Source organism: Uloborus diversus, chromosome 10 (assembly GCF_026930045.1).
Source record: "Uloborus diversus isolate 005 chromosome 10, Udiv.v.3.1, whole genome shotgun sequence".
NCBI lineage: Eukaryota > Metazoa > Arthropoda > Arachnida > Araneae > Uloboridae > Uloborus > Uloborus diversus.
This window is the reverse complement of record NC_072740.1, coordinates 67,476,656-67,493,683: the sequence shown is the minus strand read 5'-3', so window position 1 is coordinate 67,493,683 and position 17,028 is coordinate 67,476,656. Positions and strand designations below refer to the sequence as shown.

Sequence of the window (17,028 nt, the reverse complement as noted above, 5' to 3'; positions counted from 1 at the left end):
TGCCAGGTGAGATTTTGCAACTTGCACTGTCAAAATGCCTACACGGGCTCAAATATTGTTTCGTAAGCATTAATGCATGTGGATAAAAACCTGAACGTGTGTAACGTAATTTTACAATAGTCCTATGGTTGCGAAATCAGCATCTTAAAAAATTATACATGCTATTAATTTTGTTTATCTTATCATGCTAAGTAAGCATGCTTTTGCAATGCGTATTCTTGAGTGAATGTTGGTCCACTAAAGCTAGATGAGCAAACTTTAAAACATAAAGATGAAGTAGATTTTGCTCCGAATTATTATGTTTGCACAGAAAGTTAACATTATGGTTGAGAAATAAAATACTTAATTTGCTGTTGCGTGAAAAAGGGAAAAAAACTATACAGGGTGTCCCAAAATGACCGCATAAACTCTGCACAGCTAGATTCCTTGTTGGTGACAAAACAATTTGTTGAACATATCAGCAGCAATATACGTACATTATGTATAACAACAAATACGTGTAATCACGTTTTAAACATTATCGTCCGGAAAGTTATGCAAGTACTGTTGTTGATATGTCCAATAAAGTGTTTTTCCTTGCACAGGCAGTGACGTTTTTCGTATTTTTCTCGTAAACTATGGATCGTACAGGAACGCTTTTTTGGTCAGATTTTATGTACTCCCAACGAGAAATCTAGCTGCGCAGTGTTTATGCGTTGTTTTTGGGACACTCTGTACATTTTGTTATGCAACACTTTATTTATTTATTCATTTATTTAATTTTTATTTATTTATTTATTTTTTGCTTTCCCGATCCACTCATATTATTATGTTAATTTGGTTGAATCGGCGAATTGGTACAGAAAACGGTAAAAAACTAACGATTTTGTTTTTTATTCTACTTAATCACAAAAACTTAATGAAATAGGCCTAATATTTCAAAATAATGTAAAAAACCCTAAGGAAATTGGGGTTTTATTATAAGATGTTTATTATGATATGTGTCTTTCGGTCGGCCAGTCTGTCAGTTTTAGTGTCTATATGTCACGCAATCAAACATTCTATTTGTTTTTTTTTTTTTTTTTTTTTTTTTCATTTTTCTGACCACAAATTATGCACAATATGTGAGCCATTGATTCGGCATCAAAAATTATCACTGAATTAAATGTCCTGAATGTATCACGAAATCTGAAGGACAAACACTCTAAAAACTTATATTCAAGAACATCACTCTCCATCTCCTTCTTTTCTAAGTTTGTTAAAAGCGAAGTACATTTCTGCACCATGAAAGTATTTTTTTTACAAGTAGAGGCTTTCACAGTTATTCTTTCATGCGTCAGCTGTCTTTTTTTTTTTTGAAAAGCTGTGTTTATTTCTAGTGGTAAGCAATGATAATGAGGTTATTCTTGCGAAATGACAACAGATGTATTTAATTTGACCCTTTCTGACTCAAAAGTCCCATAAAAATACCTAAATTTTCTGCAACTAGGACTTTTTTTGTGCTAATAATCTCACATTAAATTTATTTCTCACCTTCCATTTTTGCTTAAAAAAAATAAATAATGAAGCGTTTCTAACGCATAAATATATGTAAACTAGCTGATTTGTGCCTCACATGACTTCCTTTTACTCCAATTTAATGTCATTTTCTCATTATTGGCAGTTTTAATGTGAATTAATAGTTTACTCTCTACATATCACCAACAGTGGCCAAATTGAAACCAGATTTAAAAAAAGGAATTTTTTTAAAAAAAATTAATTTGTCGACAAATTGACGACAAAACTTGGCGACCAAAAGACTGGCGATATTTCGCCCGCCAAATTATGACACCACTTGAGCTTACATCGAAATTAACAATGACTCCCCCCCAAAAAGGGGCAAAAGACCCCCTTTGGAGCATCCGAATGCAACCAAAAAAGGAGGTGCACAACTAGACCTCACTAGGAGTCTAAGTACCAAACTTCAACTTTCTAGGACATTCCGTTCTTAAGTAATGCGACATACATACACACATACACACATTCAGACGTCACGTGAAAACTCGTTGTAATTAACTCGGGGATCGTCAAAATGGATATTTCGGGTGTCTGTACGTTCCTAGGCATATATCCACGTGTGGTCGGGTTGAAAAATAAACTCAACATTCATTCGGGGGTGAGTAAAATGGAAATTAAGGCCGATTTTTGAGTGAAATTTTTTTCGCGAATACAATACATCCTTTTTTGTAAAAGGAAGTAAAAATAAGTTTCAAACTCTTTTTTTTTTTAAAATATGATCGAATTTGAGTGATAAAGAGTTGCAATAATTCACTAAATAGGCTTTCAGGCAATCAGACTTTATTCATGTATAAGTATCATGATTTGAAATATTTTTTGATAGTTATGTTGTAGTAAGTGTTGATTTATCTGATGATCAAAAAAAGAAAAAGAAAAAAATGACTAAACAATTGTCAAATAACACTAACTTCCTGACTACTTCATAGAGTTAGTTCAGTTAATTTCTCTCTGTAGTACTTTCTCGACTTTTTTTTTTTTTTTTTGACTGAATTGAACTAGTGTTTAATTTGTTTATTTGTAATAACTGTTTGTTGTGAACTTTTTTGAGTTGTTGTTTTGTAAGTTCAAGTGTTAAACCTAACTCACCTTTACTTATTCACGTTTATATACTCTAAGAAATTGCAAAATGTTTTCCGTTCCCTTGTTGCGTTATATTATAGCTATTCTTAATGAATAAATATTTGCTTTGCAATCTAGAGTCGTATGGTTGAATGGGACTTTTTTTCAGCTACTAATATTGCTCCAAAATAGTATGCAATGGATCTTAATGCAAATTACATATTATCTAAATATTATAAAAATCAATTTTTTAACATGCTGTCAGAGACCATATTGCTATAATCGTATTGAAAAATTCGCAGTTACTTGTTAATTGCTTTGTATCGTGAAAAAGTCAGTAACGAAAATATCTTTGTACACAATAAACGTGCTCAACTAAACTAAAGCAATAGTTCATGGCCTTGAATCAATATCTGTCTGTATGACGTTAAAAAGGCGCTAAAGGCACTTATGATTTTTTGAAAGAGACACGACGCAAACACAGAAACCCATTAAGATTATATAAAAGAACACAACTCGTAATGCATTCCTAAAAGTGGCATTGATGATTGTAGACGTAAAACACGCATTGTCTAGAAACGCACAATGCATCGAATGATGCAAGATATGTACATTAGAAATTATTTATGTGTTTTAGTATTTATGCTTGATTCTGTTAGTATTGTATCAAGTTCAGAAACGATGTAAGACAAATTGAACATAATTAAATCACTGCTATCTTTTTTTTTTTTTCAGTTGGTTATACGATGAGAGACATAAGATACTATTGGCTAGAGCATGAAAGATCAATTAAAATGTCCAGTGATGTTGAATTGCCCCAGTTCAAGGTTGTTGGACATAGGCAAAGATCAAAAGAAGTGCCACTCACTACAGGTAAGAGAAAATGTTTATCACGTGGAAAAAGATATTTCTCCAATAAGGATTCATAAAGGTATAAAGGTATGTTTTAAATGCAGAAAAAAAATAAGTTTTATATTTGTTTTAAGTTGGTTAAAGAAATTAGCTCTTGCGAGGTACGATGAGGTAAACATACATTTTTGTCATTTCTCTGAAAAAGTCCTTAGTGTCGTGTACTAAGATACGTATCTTCACATGGTAAGAATAAATCTTATATTTTTATTATAACATAAGGATCAGCAAAATGGTTCATGTGTTTATGCATGATCTTTAACGAAAGGAATCGGTAGGTGTGTTCTTATGGCTAACATTTCTTATAAAGATGGAATTATATTCATGTGACAGTACTTTTAAGTGTTTTTTTTTTTTTTTTTGGTATTTATATGACATCAATGTAGGCAAAGTTGAAGCTATGTAATTACACAGCCTTTCTGTCAGCATATTTTTTATGAAATTGAGTATGTATTTTGTATTATATCATTTTAATTGTTAGTTATTAAATTATAAAGGTAATTTTATGTGATATATATTTTTTTATTATGTAACATATAATTTTATATCAAGACACATTATTTTAACTTTTAAAATTATTTGTGTAAATCGGGATTACGTACTTTATCTCAGTACAGTTTTAAACACTTATCTTTAATGCACTGAAGCACAATATCCCTAGCTATTCCTAAATGCATTGTGGTTGAGAACATTCTAATTTTGATTTAGCTTCTAGAAATATGCGATTTACCTTTTGTAAATAATTTTACTTTTTAACACTTTTTCCTCAACAAGCACAATAATGAAAATGGGGCATGAGAAAAAGTAGAAAACAGTAATTAAATACTTTGCAATTGACAGTGTGCAGATATACAGTACAAAAGGAGTTAACGTTATCTTTTAATCAAAGCAATATGTCCTCAACTCTATAAAATTTGATACATTTTGAAATAAACATCAGAAATAATCGTTTCCAGACATTTTTCTATTGAGTGTAAGTGCATATAAGCAGTTTCCTTTTCTTAAAAATGTGAATGGAAAATGTTAGGAATTTTACATTCATGCTTTTGCCTCAGATGTATATGTTTTCGCCATTTTAGGATACACTGAAACCGAAACAGCAGCTAAAAGCCTGATAAAATGATTGCTACTGTTATCTTTTCAAACATATTTATTTTTACTCATTTAGTCAAGAACTGTAAAAGTCTTTATACAGTAAACCGTATACTATCAATAGCACTTTGTTACATAAATATATGCACACACCTACTGTATTCAGAAGTAGAATATTATCAGAGTCAAAAATAAGAAAGATAAATTTGTGTCATCTACATTATATTTCAATTTCATGGTATTAAAAGCTTTCCCAGCAGTAACCAATACGAAAATAAGCTACTTGTTTGCACCTAATTGTTATTAAATAGAAAAAACGAAAAATTTTAAAAAAAGCAGAAATAATTTGAAGAAAAGAGAATCTTATAAACACACAGTTATTTTTTAAATTAAAATTCAGTATTGCAGCGTATGCTTCTACTTTAGAGTTTCCATTAGAAGGAAAACGGCGTTAAAAATATTCTCTACTGAAATTTGAGTGGGCTTTTTATAATTGAGTATGATTTTTTTATTGATGTAATTATATTCTTAATTTTTATTCCACAAAATATTGCAACTGACAGAGTATTACTACTCCTTTTTTTTTGTATTGGTGAAATTTACTGCAGGTCTCATAATCAAAATATCAAATCAGGTCCTAAATTTCTAACATACTTTTTGTTTGTGCAAAAGGTAGTATTGATTTCTTCATAATTTGTGTAAACTGTTGCATTAATTCTTTGAGTGTAGTACAATGCAAGTTTTACTTTTCTACGTTTTTGAACAGATTTTCTTTCCTTTGACGGTCATTTTTGTTTGAATATGTAAAATCAAAATACTCGTCAGTCACGCAAGTTTGAACATCCCCCCCCTCCACACAAACACACACACTTAACTCCTGCGAAAGAATGGATTATTTTTGCACTCGCGATGTTTGTTAAGTCACTATATTCAAATGAGTTGAAATTTTCAAGCTCTCATCTTTTCAAAATCTGACGTGTCTCGTACTTTTCGCACGATTTAGCTTTAGTTGTGCTAATTAATCGCTTTGGGAGATTGTTAATAGATCGATGGTAATAAGTGTAGGATAAGTCAGATTGGGGAAGAGAATTTGTAGGGGAGAAATGCTGTAGGAGGGAAAGGGTAAAATCCAGTTTTCTCGGCGTTGTTATGGATGTATTTTTCTTTCATTTTTTGTATCCCTTTTACTTATTTGTTTTAGTGATTCAATTCAAAAGAAGTGACAAAGCCGCAAAAATATCCCGCGTCAAAATTATTTTTACGCTTGATTTTTTTAAAAGTTCACGATTCTCGCGGTCTCGCGCTCTAAACTTCTATATTTAGCTCAAACAACTTAAAAACAATAATTGACTAAACGCAGAGAGAATTTTTATGCTCTTTGAAATGATTAACAACGCAAATATTTTTCTTGATTCCCTTTTTTAAAAATATCACTTACATTTTATAGAAAAAGTGCATTTCCATAAGAATATTGTCAAACAAATTACATAGCGTATATTGCTTTTAAGTGCAATCGTGAATTATCTGCATATAAGTAACAAAATTCAATGTTTTATAACTAGTTTTTTCGGAGTTTAAATAAGTAAGTAATAATTATGGTAAGATAATAGTATAAATTTCGAAAGATTTTGGCTTCCTCTCTAAGATTTTATTGCAAAACATTCAGAGACATTTGTATTACTAAATATTCAGATAAAGGCGTTATATTAACAACTAAGCAAGGAAACAAGTTGAAAAATTTTAGTCTTTCTAGTTTCTACATCGGAGCTACACTATTGCGGCATGACGTAATAAGCGTTATGACGTAGGAATGTAAACATTCTTACGTCATAATGCTTTTGCGTCGTCATAATAAAGGGAGTAATTTACAGAATTCTCTTCATTCACTTGTCTTCTCCAAGTGCAGATTTTCCGATGCTTGGAATGTGTACACTCAAATGAAAGCTTGAGAATTTGGAATATGCAGCTGGCAGAATGCCTCTACTTTTACAAACGTCATCGCTAAACTGAAAATTTTGCACCATGTCTTCGTGTGCAAGAGTGGTAGTAATTTCACCCCCGAATGTAAAAATGCGATCAGGAGGAAATGAAAGCGCTTTTTGGAGGAATTTGGATAATTATTTCGTTGTTCCTGGCTTTTCAGAACCCCCAGCTCTTGATTCTATTATTTCTAATGCAGTGCTGTATGACTACATAAAGTGGTAGAGAACAAACAAAACTTAATGCACGTATATGATGTATTTATATAGGGTAAAAGCTTCATATTTCGTTCCAACTTAACTTTTTCGGCCTCTTAGTACCATATGTTATGACCAATCAGTCCAAAAAAAAAAGTTTAACGCCCCCAACTATGCCTACACATGATATTTAAGCTTAAGTACATGAAAAACAATTTGTTTTCCGTCAATTTCTTTTCTTTTTAAATATACACTTTTACCAGAAATAAAAATAGTTATCATATTTTCGTCCCCCTTCCAGTTTCCAACACCCTACCAATACTATGCCTCTTCCAATACACGATGTAAAAGAGATAATAATGGTTTGAAAGCCAGGTTTTAATAATAAATACGCATAAAGAATTTTATAAAATAAAAACATCCAAGTTTTACATTTTAGTAATAAATATTTAGATAACAATCATAAGATTGATTTTCGGATGCGCTAAATAAGAGTCACAAATGAATTTATTTTCGTTCTTCACTCTGGGCCATCTCATTTTGTATTATCACTTGATATATTGAGGTCGACGCACGCACATTTTATTATGTTTGCCTTCATAAAAAAGGTTTTCGGCACGAAGGATATTCTGAATCATTGTCTTTTCTAAAAACAATAACATAACATTCTAAAAATAAATTAAATGAAAAGCATTTACAAATATTGTTGGGACAATTCAAGTTTTCGAAAATCAGAATAGGTGCCCCAAACGGCAACGCAGTGTGGAATAAACTCATGAAACTTCCACAAATGACTAAAACTAGTGTCAGACCAGATAAAGAAAAGAGGGGGAGGCGAATTCGGGCACGGGGAAGAAATATGGCGAATTATGGTGTGTTGCTATTTGAAGAATGCTTGGATTTGAAAGATATTCATTTTTAACTGATTTTTAAAATGTAGGGTCACAGTGTCGGAGACTTTTTATGCACGTTTACTTCAAGACGCCTGAACCGATTTGAAATACTTTTTTTGAGGTGAAGTACAGAGGGAAAGGTATAAAAAATGGACGTAGGTGTTATGATGGGCTTCCCTCTTAGTAGCTAAGGGGGTAGTGGAGACTGGCGGTGCGGACTGTTTAACATGCAATTTATTAATATAAGATCGCAGAGAGCATTTGGAAACTTTATTTTAAGTACTGTGGATAAAGCTTGAGTTTTTGTACAAACTAGTGCTTTTTTAGACTGCGAACTTTTTAGGGGCATGTGAAATTGTTTTCTTTTCCTGTTCTTATGTTTAGTTAAAAACAATTTCACAATGACATCCGGAAAGCGAATATCTTAAGCTACTCTTGAAGCACATCTTTAGTCAGGCACGCTTTCACGTTACATGTAAGGGTGGACCATATTTCTTAGGATTCGTTTATGTAAATATGGGCCCTCATTTAAAGGAGTGTTCATTAATAAACCACATAGTTTCTATAAAACAATAAAAATTATTTCTCAAGCGATGAAACTTGCATGTTTCGGGATGGGAAGTTCCTAAAAGCCACTCGGGTAGAGGTGTGGACGAAATGTGTGCATTCGGGCACAATCTAATTCTGCCAAATGTGGGCACACTTAGATTGTGCGGGTCTGAAACGTCAGTTATGTTTGTGATTTCTGTAGGTTTTTTTAAATGTAATAAATAAATTATCTACCATCTTGTGTAGTTTTATCCTGTTTTTAAACTGTAGTTTTGGTGACTTTTTTGAAGGGTGCCCATATTTACACCCCATTTTTTTCGATGCTGTTTCTAAATTTTTTTGTAAATCACCGTTTTTGAAATGAAATCTTTGATACTAATCATTATGCCGCCTAATCGCATATAGGATACTTGCCGTAGTTGTTAATGAATTATAAAAATCCAGAATTTTTCAAATTGAAAGTAAATTTAAAGGAAAAACAAAACAGGGTGCCCATATTTACACCTTTTCCTCTATACTTCCAGGTGTTCCCTCGATAATTTGGTCCTGGTCTGATAAGGGGTTCTGAAGAAATCCTGGAAATGTATCAAATTTTATACGTTACGCTACGTTTACAGCGCCAGGCAAATAAAAACTCACTCCAGCGAATGGAGCTTAACTCTACGTCACATCTGCCTTGACACACAGATTTGCCGTAAACGATGTATTTTCACTGCATAGGCTTTGTCTTCATCTTGAACGATATTTAATTTCCACTTCATTGGGGTGATTAATTTTCAACTTTGATCCCATACATTTCCATCACTATATTTGTTCTTTCAAAAGAGGTTATGGGTAAAAACAGCAAATTTCAAGTAATTTTCCTAATAAATGATTAAATATCAAGTCCATTGTTAAATTAAGTGGTTGAAATCGAAAAGTAATAATAATAAAAATTTTGAATAGAGGCTTCTCTGAAGCAGCCATTCGCAGTCATTGCTCTAGTAGTATTTTTATCTTTATCTATAAGGGTGGCTAAGTGTAGTTGACATACGACCTCTATCAAGAGTTACGTGAACTGTATTTTTGTAAATGTAAAATTAGTTTGTGAAGCAGTTAACATTTAATTGATTTAATTTTAAAAGAGCGCATATATTTAAGTCCCCAAAGTGCATACCTACTAACCGGAGGTTCAAAACCAGGCCTGTTAGGATACAAACCTATAGTGCTCTACAGACTAAGCTACTAAGCTATACGGATACAACCTCAAGTTTGATTCGAAACATTGAAGAAATACACTTGCGCAATTCCACGTCAAATCAATCAAAAAACATAAGTTTCTGACCTCACCATTTCCGATTTTAACAAAAATTGGTGTGAGTGACGCATATTACAAGATAAGTAATCCTGCCAATTTTTAGAATTCTATTTGAAAAAAATTACAAAATACAAAGCTGTTAAAAAACTTAAAAAGTACGAAAAAAACAAAAAGTTGTGACATACAAATGACCGTAACATCTATCCTAATTGTAGTATAAAAAAATAAAAATTCAAAAAGCGTTGTAAAGCTAAGAAATAGAACTTTCTATTGATATAAAAATGACTGTCTCATGACAGGTCTAAGTTTCAAGGTCATTCACTGTGACTTTTGACCTTGAATATCTCAAAATATGCCCGCTTAGATTTTTTTTCAAAAAAATAAAAATTTTAGCTCTAACACTATTCTTTTACTACACCAAAACTCAGACTGGGATCGCAATGGCAAGGTACTGAAAAAAAAAAAAAAAAAAAAACAGGAATGTTCACATGTTTTAAATTGTATCATTCTATATGTCAGGTTAGTCACCTTCTTGACCTCCTCATCATTTCCGCTTTTAATGAAATTTTTTGTGAAGGACACATATTACAAGATAGGTAAGCCTGCCAATTTTCAGAGCTCTACTTTGAAATTTTACGAAATACAAGGCTGTTGAAAACTTAAAAAGTGCGAAATAAACGGAAAGTTGTGACATGCAAATGACTGTAACTACTATCCTAATTATAGTAGAATAGAAATTCAAAAACCTTTTCAAAGATAAAGAATATAGCTTTCAATTGATATAAAACATAACTTTCTCACCACAGGTTTGAGTTTCAAGGTTATTCACCGTGACTTTTGACCTTGAATGTCTCAAAACACTCTAAAGATTTTATTTCCAAGATTTGTTGCTAATTACGGATAAAAAAGTTTTGTCTTATTCCAGCTCAAAATTTAAAAAAAATGTCGATTTGTCAAAATATGCATATTTTATGAAGAATACGCCCGAAAAAAAAAACAATATTATTATTACAGAAATAATGTGATGTATCTAACAAAAATATGTAAACATTCCTTTCAACTTTCCGTTTATTTCGCAATTTTTTAAGTTTTTAACAGCCCTGTATTTCGTAAACTTTTTGAAGTAAAATTCTGAAAATTGGCAGGATTACTTATCTTGTCATATGTGTCCTTCACCCGAAATTTCATTAAAATCGGAAATGGTGAGGAGGTCAAAAAGGTGACTGTCCTGACGTATGGAATTTCACAATCTAAAACATGTAAACATTCCTGATTTTCTTTTCAGTACCTTGCCATTGCGATCCCAGTCTGAGTTTTGATGTAGTGGAAGAATAGTGTTAGAGCTAAAAAATATATTTTTTTGAAAAAAATGTAAGGGGCATGTTTTGAGATATTCAAGGTCAAAAGTCACAGTGAATGACCTTGAAACTTAGACCTGTCGTGACATAGTCGTGTTTTTCACCAAAAGAAGGCTCTGTTTCTTAGCTTTACAATGGTTTTTGAATTTTTATTCTACTACAACCAGGAGAGAAGTTACAGTCATTTGTATGTCACAATTTTTTGTTTTTTTTTCCGTACTTTTTCAGTTTTTTTAAAACCCTGTATTTTGTCAAATTTTTAAAGCAGAATTCTAAAATTTGGCAGAATTACTTATGTTGTCATATGTGTCCCTCACACCAAATATCGTGAAAATCGGAAATGGAAAGGGCAAGAAGGCGAGTCATCTGACATGTAATATTACCCTCTTACGTCTTAATTATCTGTGACTTCTAACACAATATGAACATCATTAAGTGAAAGCAAAATTTGCTGGTACATCTGTACCGATATTTTTCGTGAAAAATAGTCATCCTTACTCAAAAATACACGTTTATCACAGAGAAATAATTTGCATGTGTTCCTTCTAGTTTTAATAAATAATTATTGATTTACTGGCTAAGAACTATTTGTAATATTTCATTTATAATGAATGTCATAAACACAGCTATGAACAAAATATACTTTTCGAAATTCCAAGAAAAATATGTCCCCTATGAAAAGATGATTATCTTGAAGTCTGAATTTTTAAACCTGATTTTTCTTTTTATGCACATGGCCTTGGGTTGCTGTCAGCAAAAGCTTTTAAAAAGTAATATTTATAGGGTCAATCCATACAGGTTCGACGGATGGGTGCGCTCGACCATTTTTAATTTTTTTGAAACTCGTATCCCTAAAAACTGCATATGAAAGATGTTTAAATCCCCTTTTGTTTTTTCACTAAACTGAAACTTTAATTTTTTTAGAGATCATCGAGTGGTTTTCGTAGTCAAAAATGGGACTTTTAGTAATTTGCATTTTGACCAAAATCTATTTAAATTGCATTTATGTCAGTTAATTTTACGCTTTGATGTTAAAGTGCATAAGAGGTTAGTATTACTTGTATATGCGGAGTTACGTGGCTGTAACTTAATAAATAAAATAATGGCAACAGGTTAAAGTTCAAGGTCAAGTGTAAAAATTTTACTCATTTGAAAGGGGGATAACTCGCGTAGGGGACGGAAACACAAAATGAAATATGGAAAAATCTAATCACTTGAACCAAGGTAATAAGAATATGTAACTGTTGCTATGTGTTTGTCTATCCTTTCTAGATTACAGCTCCTCAAAAATCGGAAAAATGACAAAAATGACATTTTTAGCCCCCTGTAAACCAAAAGGGAATGGAATTAAAAATACAATTTCGGGGCCAATTGAATATTCCATTCAAGTACTATACTTGTTATATATATTGTGTTGTGTATTTGGTTTGTAAAAAAGATACAGGTCTTTGAAATTAAGTAATTTTGCTATTTAATTCACACACTAAAACAGAAATAAAAAGTGTGAAAATTTCATTTCACCTTCTTAAATTTCGTACAACGCGCTCTATATAATATATTATACTGAAAAAGCATATCGTAAGTATAAATTTTTTTTTTTTTTAAATTTGATAACTTAGACATACAGTCGAGCCCGCTTAATGGAATATCGGGTAATAGAATATCCCGCTTAATGTAATAAAATTTCAATGTACTACACCGTTGATGTGTGTTGTTTTTATCCCAGATAATGGAATATCCCGCTTATTAGAATAATATTTCCTGGCAAATTGCCTTTTCCATTAAGCGGGCTCGACTGTATTTGGACATGAATGAGTAGTTCATACTTGACAGCTTATATAGTTAATTTATAGACTTACTGATAATCTACACACACACGTTTTCAACCTTAACTTAACAAGTTTGTACTTTAACTTATTTAACTTGCCTAAACACATACAAAAACATTATCTACAAAGTTGAAAGAAAGAAAAAAAGTGCGTTTTTCATTTCTTGCTTGAGTGTAGTTTTAAGAAAATAAACTTACACAGTAGTACACACAGTATGTGGCGTACTGAGATACTTTACTCAAATTCAATAGAAAATAGAAAGAACTTTGTTAATTTATATAACCACGAAACGGATGCCAATTTGAGAGCGCAACGGCATTTCTATGCAATATCACATGGTTGGACAATTTAACGGAATCAGAGGAACCGCAAAAAGAAATGATACTAAGACTAGCTTGCAAAGATATTAAGAGAATACTAGAACTCACACTTCAATTCCTACAGAAATGTATACCTTTTGCATTTTTGCTACTAAACATTGCATGTATCCTAGTGAGCATTCAGTATATTAAACTAGCTGAAAAAATGCTGCAAAAAAGGTTTGACTCTGCAAATAACATTCCCAATGCAACATCTAATTACTGCTTTATGCATCCCTATTTAAATATTTTCACAGTAAAATTATTGTCCACTAGCAATAGGTATGAAGAATAGTTTGTTACTAAAAAGACTATTAAAATATAATGCCTATTATTGGCAATAAGGTTATTACATAGCTTGTGTTGATCACTAAATTTAGAGCCCTTGTCATTGTCTTGGTCCTGGTGTAGTTTCAAAGTATCAAGTTATGAATGTGGCTTGGTAAAACATTCCAAAACGCCATATACTTGAGCCATCATTACAACTACAGGACTACTAGTTTGAGTTCATTTTCTCAAAAATACACTCAAACAAGAAATAAAACCGCACTCTCTTAAATTTAAATTTTGTATGTATAATGTTTTTGGATATGTTTCAGGATGTACAAAGATTAATGTACAAAGAGTATGTGTGTATGTATTGAAAATTTCTGTGTGTAGATTACCAGTGTAGTCTATGAATTAACTAATTAAGCTGTCAAAAGAGTATGAACTACTAATTTAAGGTTAAATATTTCTAAGGTAAAAAATTAAAATAATTATTTTTATACTTACAATATTTTTTTCAGTATAATGTATTATATAGAGCAGAATATACGTAATTTAAGAAGGTGCAATGAAGTTTTCACTTTTTATTTCTGTTTTAGTGTGTGAATTAACTAGCAAAATTACTCAATTTCAAAGTTCTGTATCTTTGTTACAAACCAAATACACAAACAATATATCTAAAACATGTATAGTACTTGAATGGAATATTCAATTGGCCAAGAAATTTTATTTTTAATTCCATCCTCTTTTCGTTTACAGGGGTCTAAAAACGTCATTTTTGTCATTTTTCCGATTTTAATTTGCTGTAATATATGAAGGGTAAACAAATACACAGCAACAGTTACATATTCTTATTAGTGCGAATCCAATGAGTAGTTTTTTCTATATTTCATTTTGTGTTTCCGCCCTATACGCAAGTTAGCCCCCTTTGAAATGAGATTTTTTTTTACATTTGACCTTGAACTTTAACCTGCTGCCATTATTTTAATTATTAATTTACATCCACGTAACTAAGCATGTAATAATATCATTTTATGCACTTGAACATCAAAGCGTTAAATTAACTGACACAAATGTAATTCCAATAGATTTTGGCCGAAATGCAAAGGTATAAAAATCCTATTTTTGACTACGAAAACCACTTTTGATGACCATCAAAAAATCAAAAATTCCAGTTTAGAAAAAAAAAAGTGGATTTAAACATCTTTCATATGCAGCTTTTAGGGATACGAGTTTCAAAAAAAGAATTAATGAATAAAAATTTTCGAGCGCACCCATCCGTCGAACCTGTATGGATTGATCGTATAGTAAGTTCATCTGAATAAAAACTAAAACGCCAAGGAGTCAAAATAAAGTTCGTTTGCGTATCCACTTTTTTTCCCCGGAAAAAAATCAGCTACAATGGCCAGATTGTGAGGTTTGGTAATATTAAAAATTTTCATTAATCATTACGAAATTAATCTGTAAGCCAGTGTTTAGTTTTATTAACTACATTTAAGTTTTTTTAAAAATATTTATGGGGTAATATCAATGGGAGTAAATAACGTAACCATGATAACATACAAAAGGTAGGGTCTGGTGGGGTAAAGTGGTCATAAAATCGTAGGTTTCCAACTTAGGTTTATAATAAATGCAACAAATTCTTTAAACACTTTAACTTTTTTTGTTGTTAATTTACATTGCATTATTAAAGAACACGGTACATTGAATTTTAGGAAGAAAAATATTGATTTTAGTAGTTTTATAGAAATTTCTTTTCCCTGTGTTTTTATGACCACTTTACCCCATGGGGTGGGGGAAAGTGGTCATAGCATGGGGTAAAGTGGTCATAGTTAAAAATAGATGCAAAACCATTATAAAGAACCGTAATACTTGTATATTTCAGTTGTTTTTATGGCTACAAGTATATTCACGAGTACATGCGTGTATACACGTGATATACACGAGTAAACACGTTCCTATATGAGTAGATACATGTATACATCAGATACATGCATGCACGTGCCTACTCAAGTATATACGTGTATATACGAGTATATAAGCATGTATACGTGATTACCTACAGGAGTGTATACGTGTCTACATGAGTACATACGTGTCACATGTATATACGTGTATCGTATATGTACGTGTCACGTGTATATACGAGTATATACGCGTATATACGCGTGTATATACGTGTATATACGAGTATATACGCGTATGAACGAACATCATATGCACATATACACTTGTATCTCGAGAGACATATATACGCATATAAGTGTACATACATACATATACAAGTATACACGAGTTAATTCGTGGATACATCCAGAGCGTCTTTGTACATGTCTACTCGCGTATATATAATATGGAAGCACGAGTATATTGGCATGTATGCGTGTAAACACGATTATATACCTGTATAGACGTAAATACGTACATTTACATGTATACACCAGTACATGTATGTATACACGATAATATACGCTTATATACATGTCGGCCTACAGAGTGAATCTAAGCTCTTGGGCAAAAATCAAAGGGGTGTGAGAGGGGAGGATAAGAAGCAAAGAATCATAAGAAAGTTATAATCACTGACGCGCTATATGCACACAAAGACAGAAACTGATGGATGCAAAGCAAGGCAGAAATTTGTTGCACAAAGATGATTTTACCTAACATTTTAGTTTTTAAGAAATATTTAGAGCAGTTGTTGAAAGTTACGGTCTGTAGCAGCTCTAATACACGTATCGCAACAAAGGCGCAGCGGCTGATGAAAGTGTTTCAAAAGTCTCGTTATATATATATATATATATATATATATATATATATATATATATATATATATATAGATATAAATTTGTGACTTTTTTTGCATCCATCAATTTCTCACTTTGCGTGCATGTAGCGCGTCAGCATTGTGTTTGTGACCATATGTTCCTTGTTGATTCTTACTTCTTATTCTCTCCTCTAATACCTTTTAATAATTTGCTCAGGAATGTAAACTCACTCTGTATACTTTTATATCATATGCTTGTATGTAAGTGTCTACTCGAGTACGTACGCGTATATATAAGTGTTCTTATATATACAAGTATAAGCGAGCATATACGTATATAGTAGAATGTATAGCTGTATAGATAAAAAATACTTGCAGATACCCATATACGTATTTATTGGTGCATTTATGTGAATACGTCTATGGACATGTCTACACGAGCATATATGCGTATATATACGCATATGCTCGTATATTTAACCCCGTTTACTGTAAAAACAATACATATTAAGTAAAATTTATATTTAATTTGTATCTGCCTTATACCTAAAGATTAAGTGACATTAGAGGAGCAATATTCGTTAAGCCTAATATTATGACCACTTTACCCCATCTAGCTTAAATTGTTCTAAAAAATTATCTAAAATAGATTCAGCTAACTGCTAATGAGTAAGAGTTCTTGAGACATGTAGAAAGCTTCTTGTATAGTCAATCTGTTCCTAATTCTAACAAACAAAATTTCCCAAGAATGTTAAAATAGGTGTTTAAATTTTAAAATTTTTCATGTTCACGTGAAATATTTTTTTTTACCGAATAAAATTTTGCCAGTTGTAAAATTTTATATTCAAAATGTAGTTTCTAACTGCCTTACTCTAAAATAAAATTTTCAAATTCATTCGGACATTTATTTCCAAGCTATAGCCATTTATTTGACGTATG

The 17,028-nt window shown here is 31.5% G+C and overlaps 1 protein-coding gene across 1 annotated transcript in view; it reads left to right on the top strand.

The window, feature by feature from the left end:
* Window positions 1-17,028, top strand: part of LOC129231038 (gamma-aminobutyric acid receptor subunit beta-like) — a 518,639-nt gene that overhangs the window by 388,721 nt on the left and 112,890 nt on the right. The window contains exon 6 of the mRNA XM_054865286.1: window positions 3,331-3,468. Coding sequence (XP_054721261.1) covers window positions 3,331-3,468 — 138 coding nt within the window. The remainder of the gene's footprint in view (window positions 1-3,330; window positions 3,469-17,028) is intronic.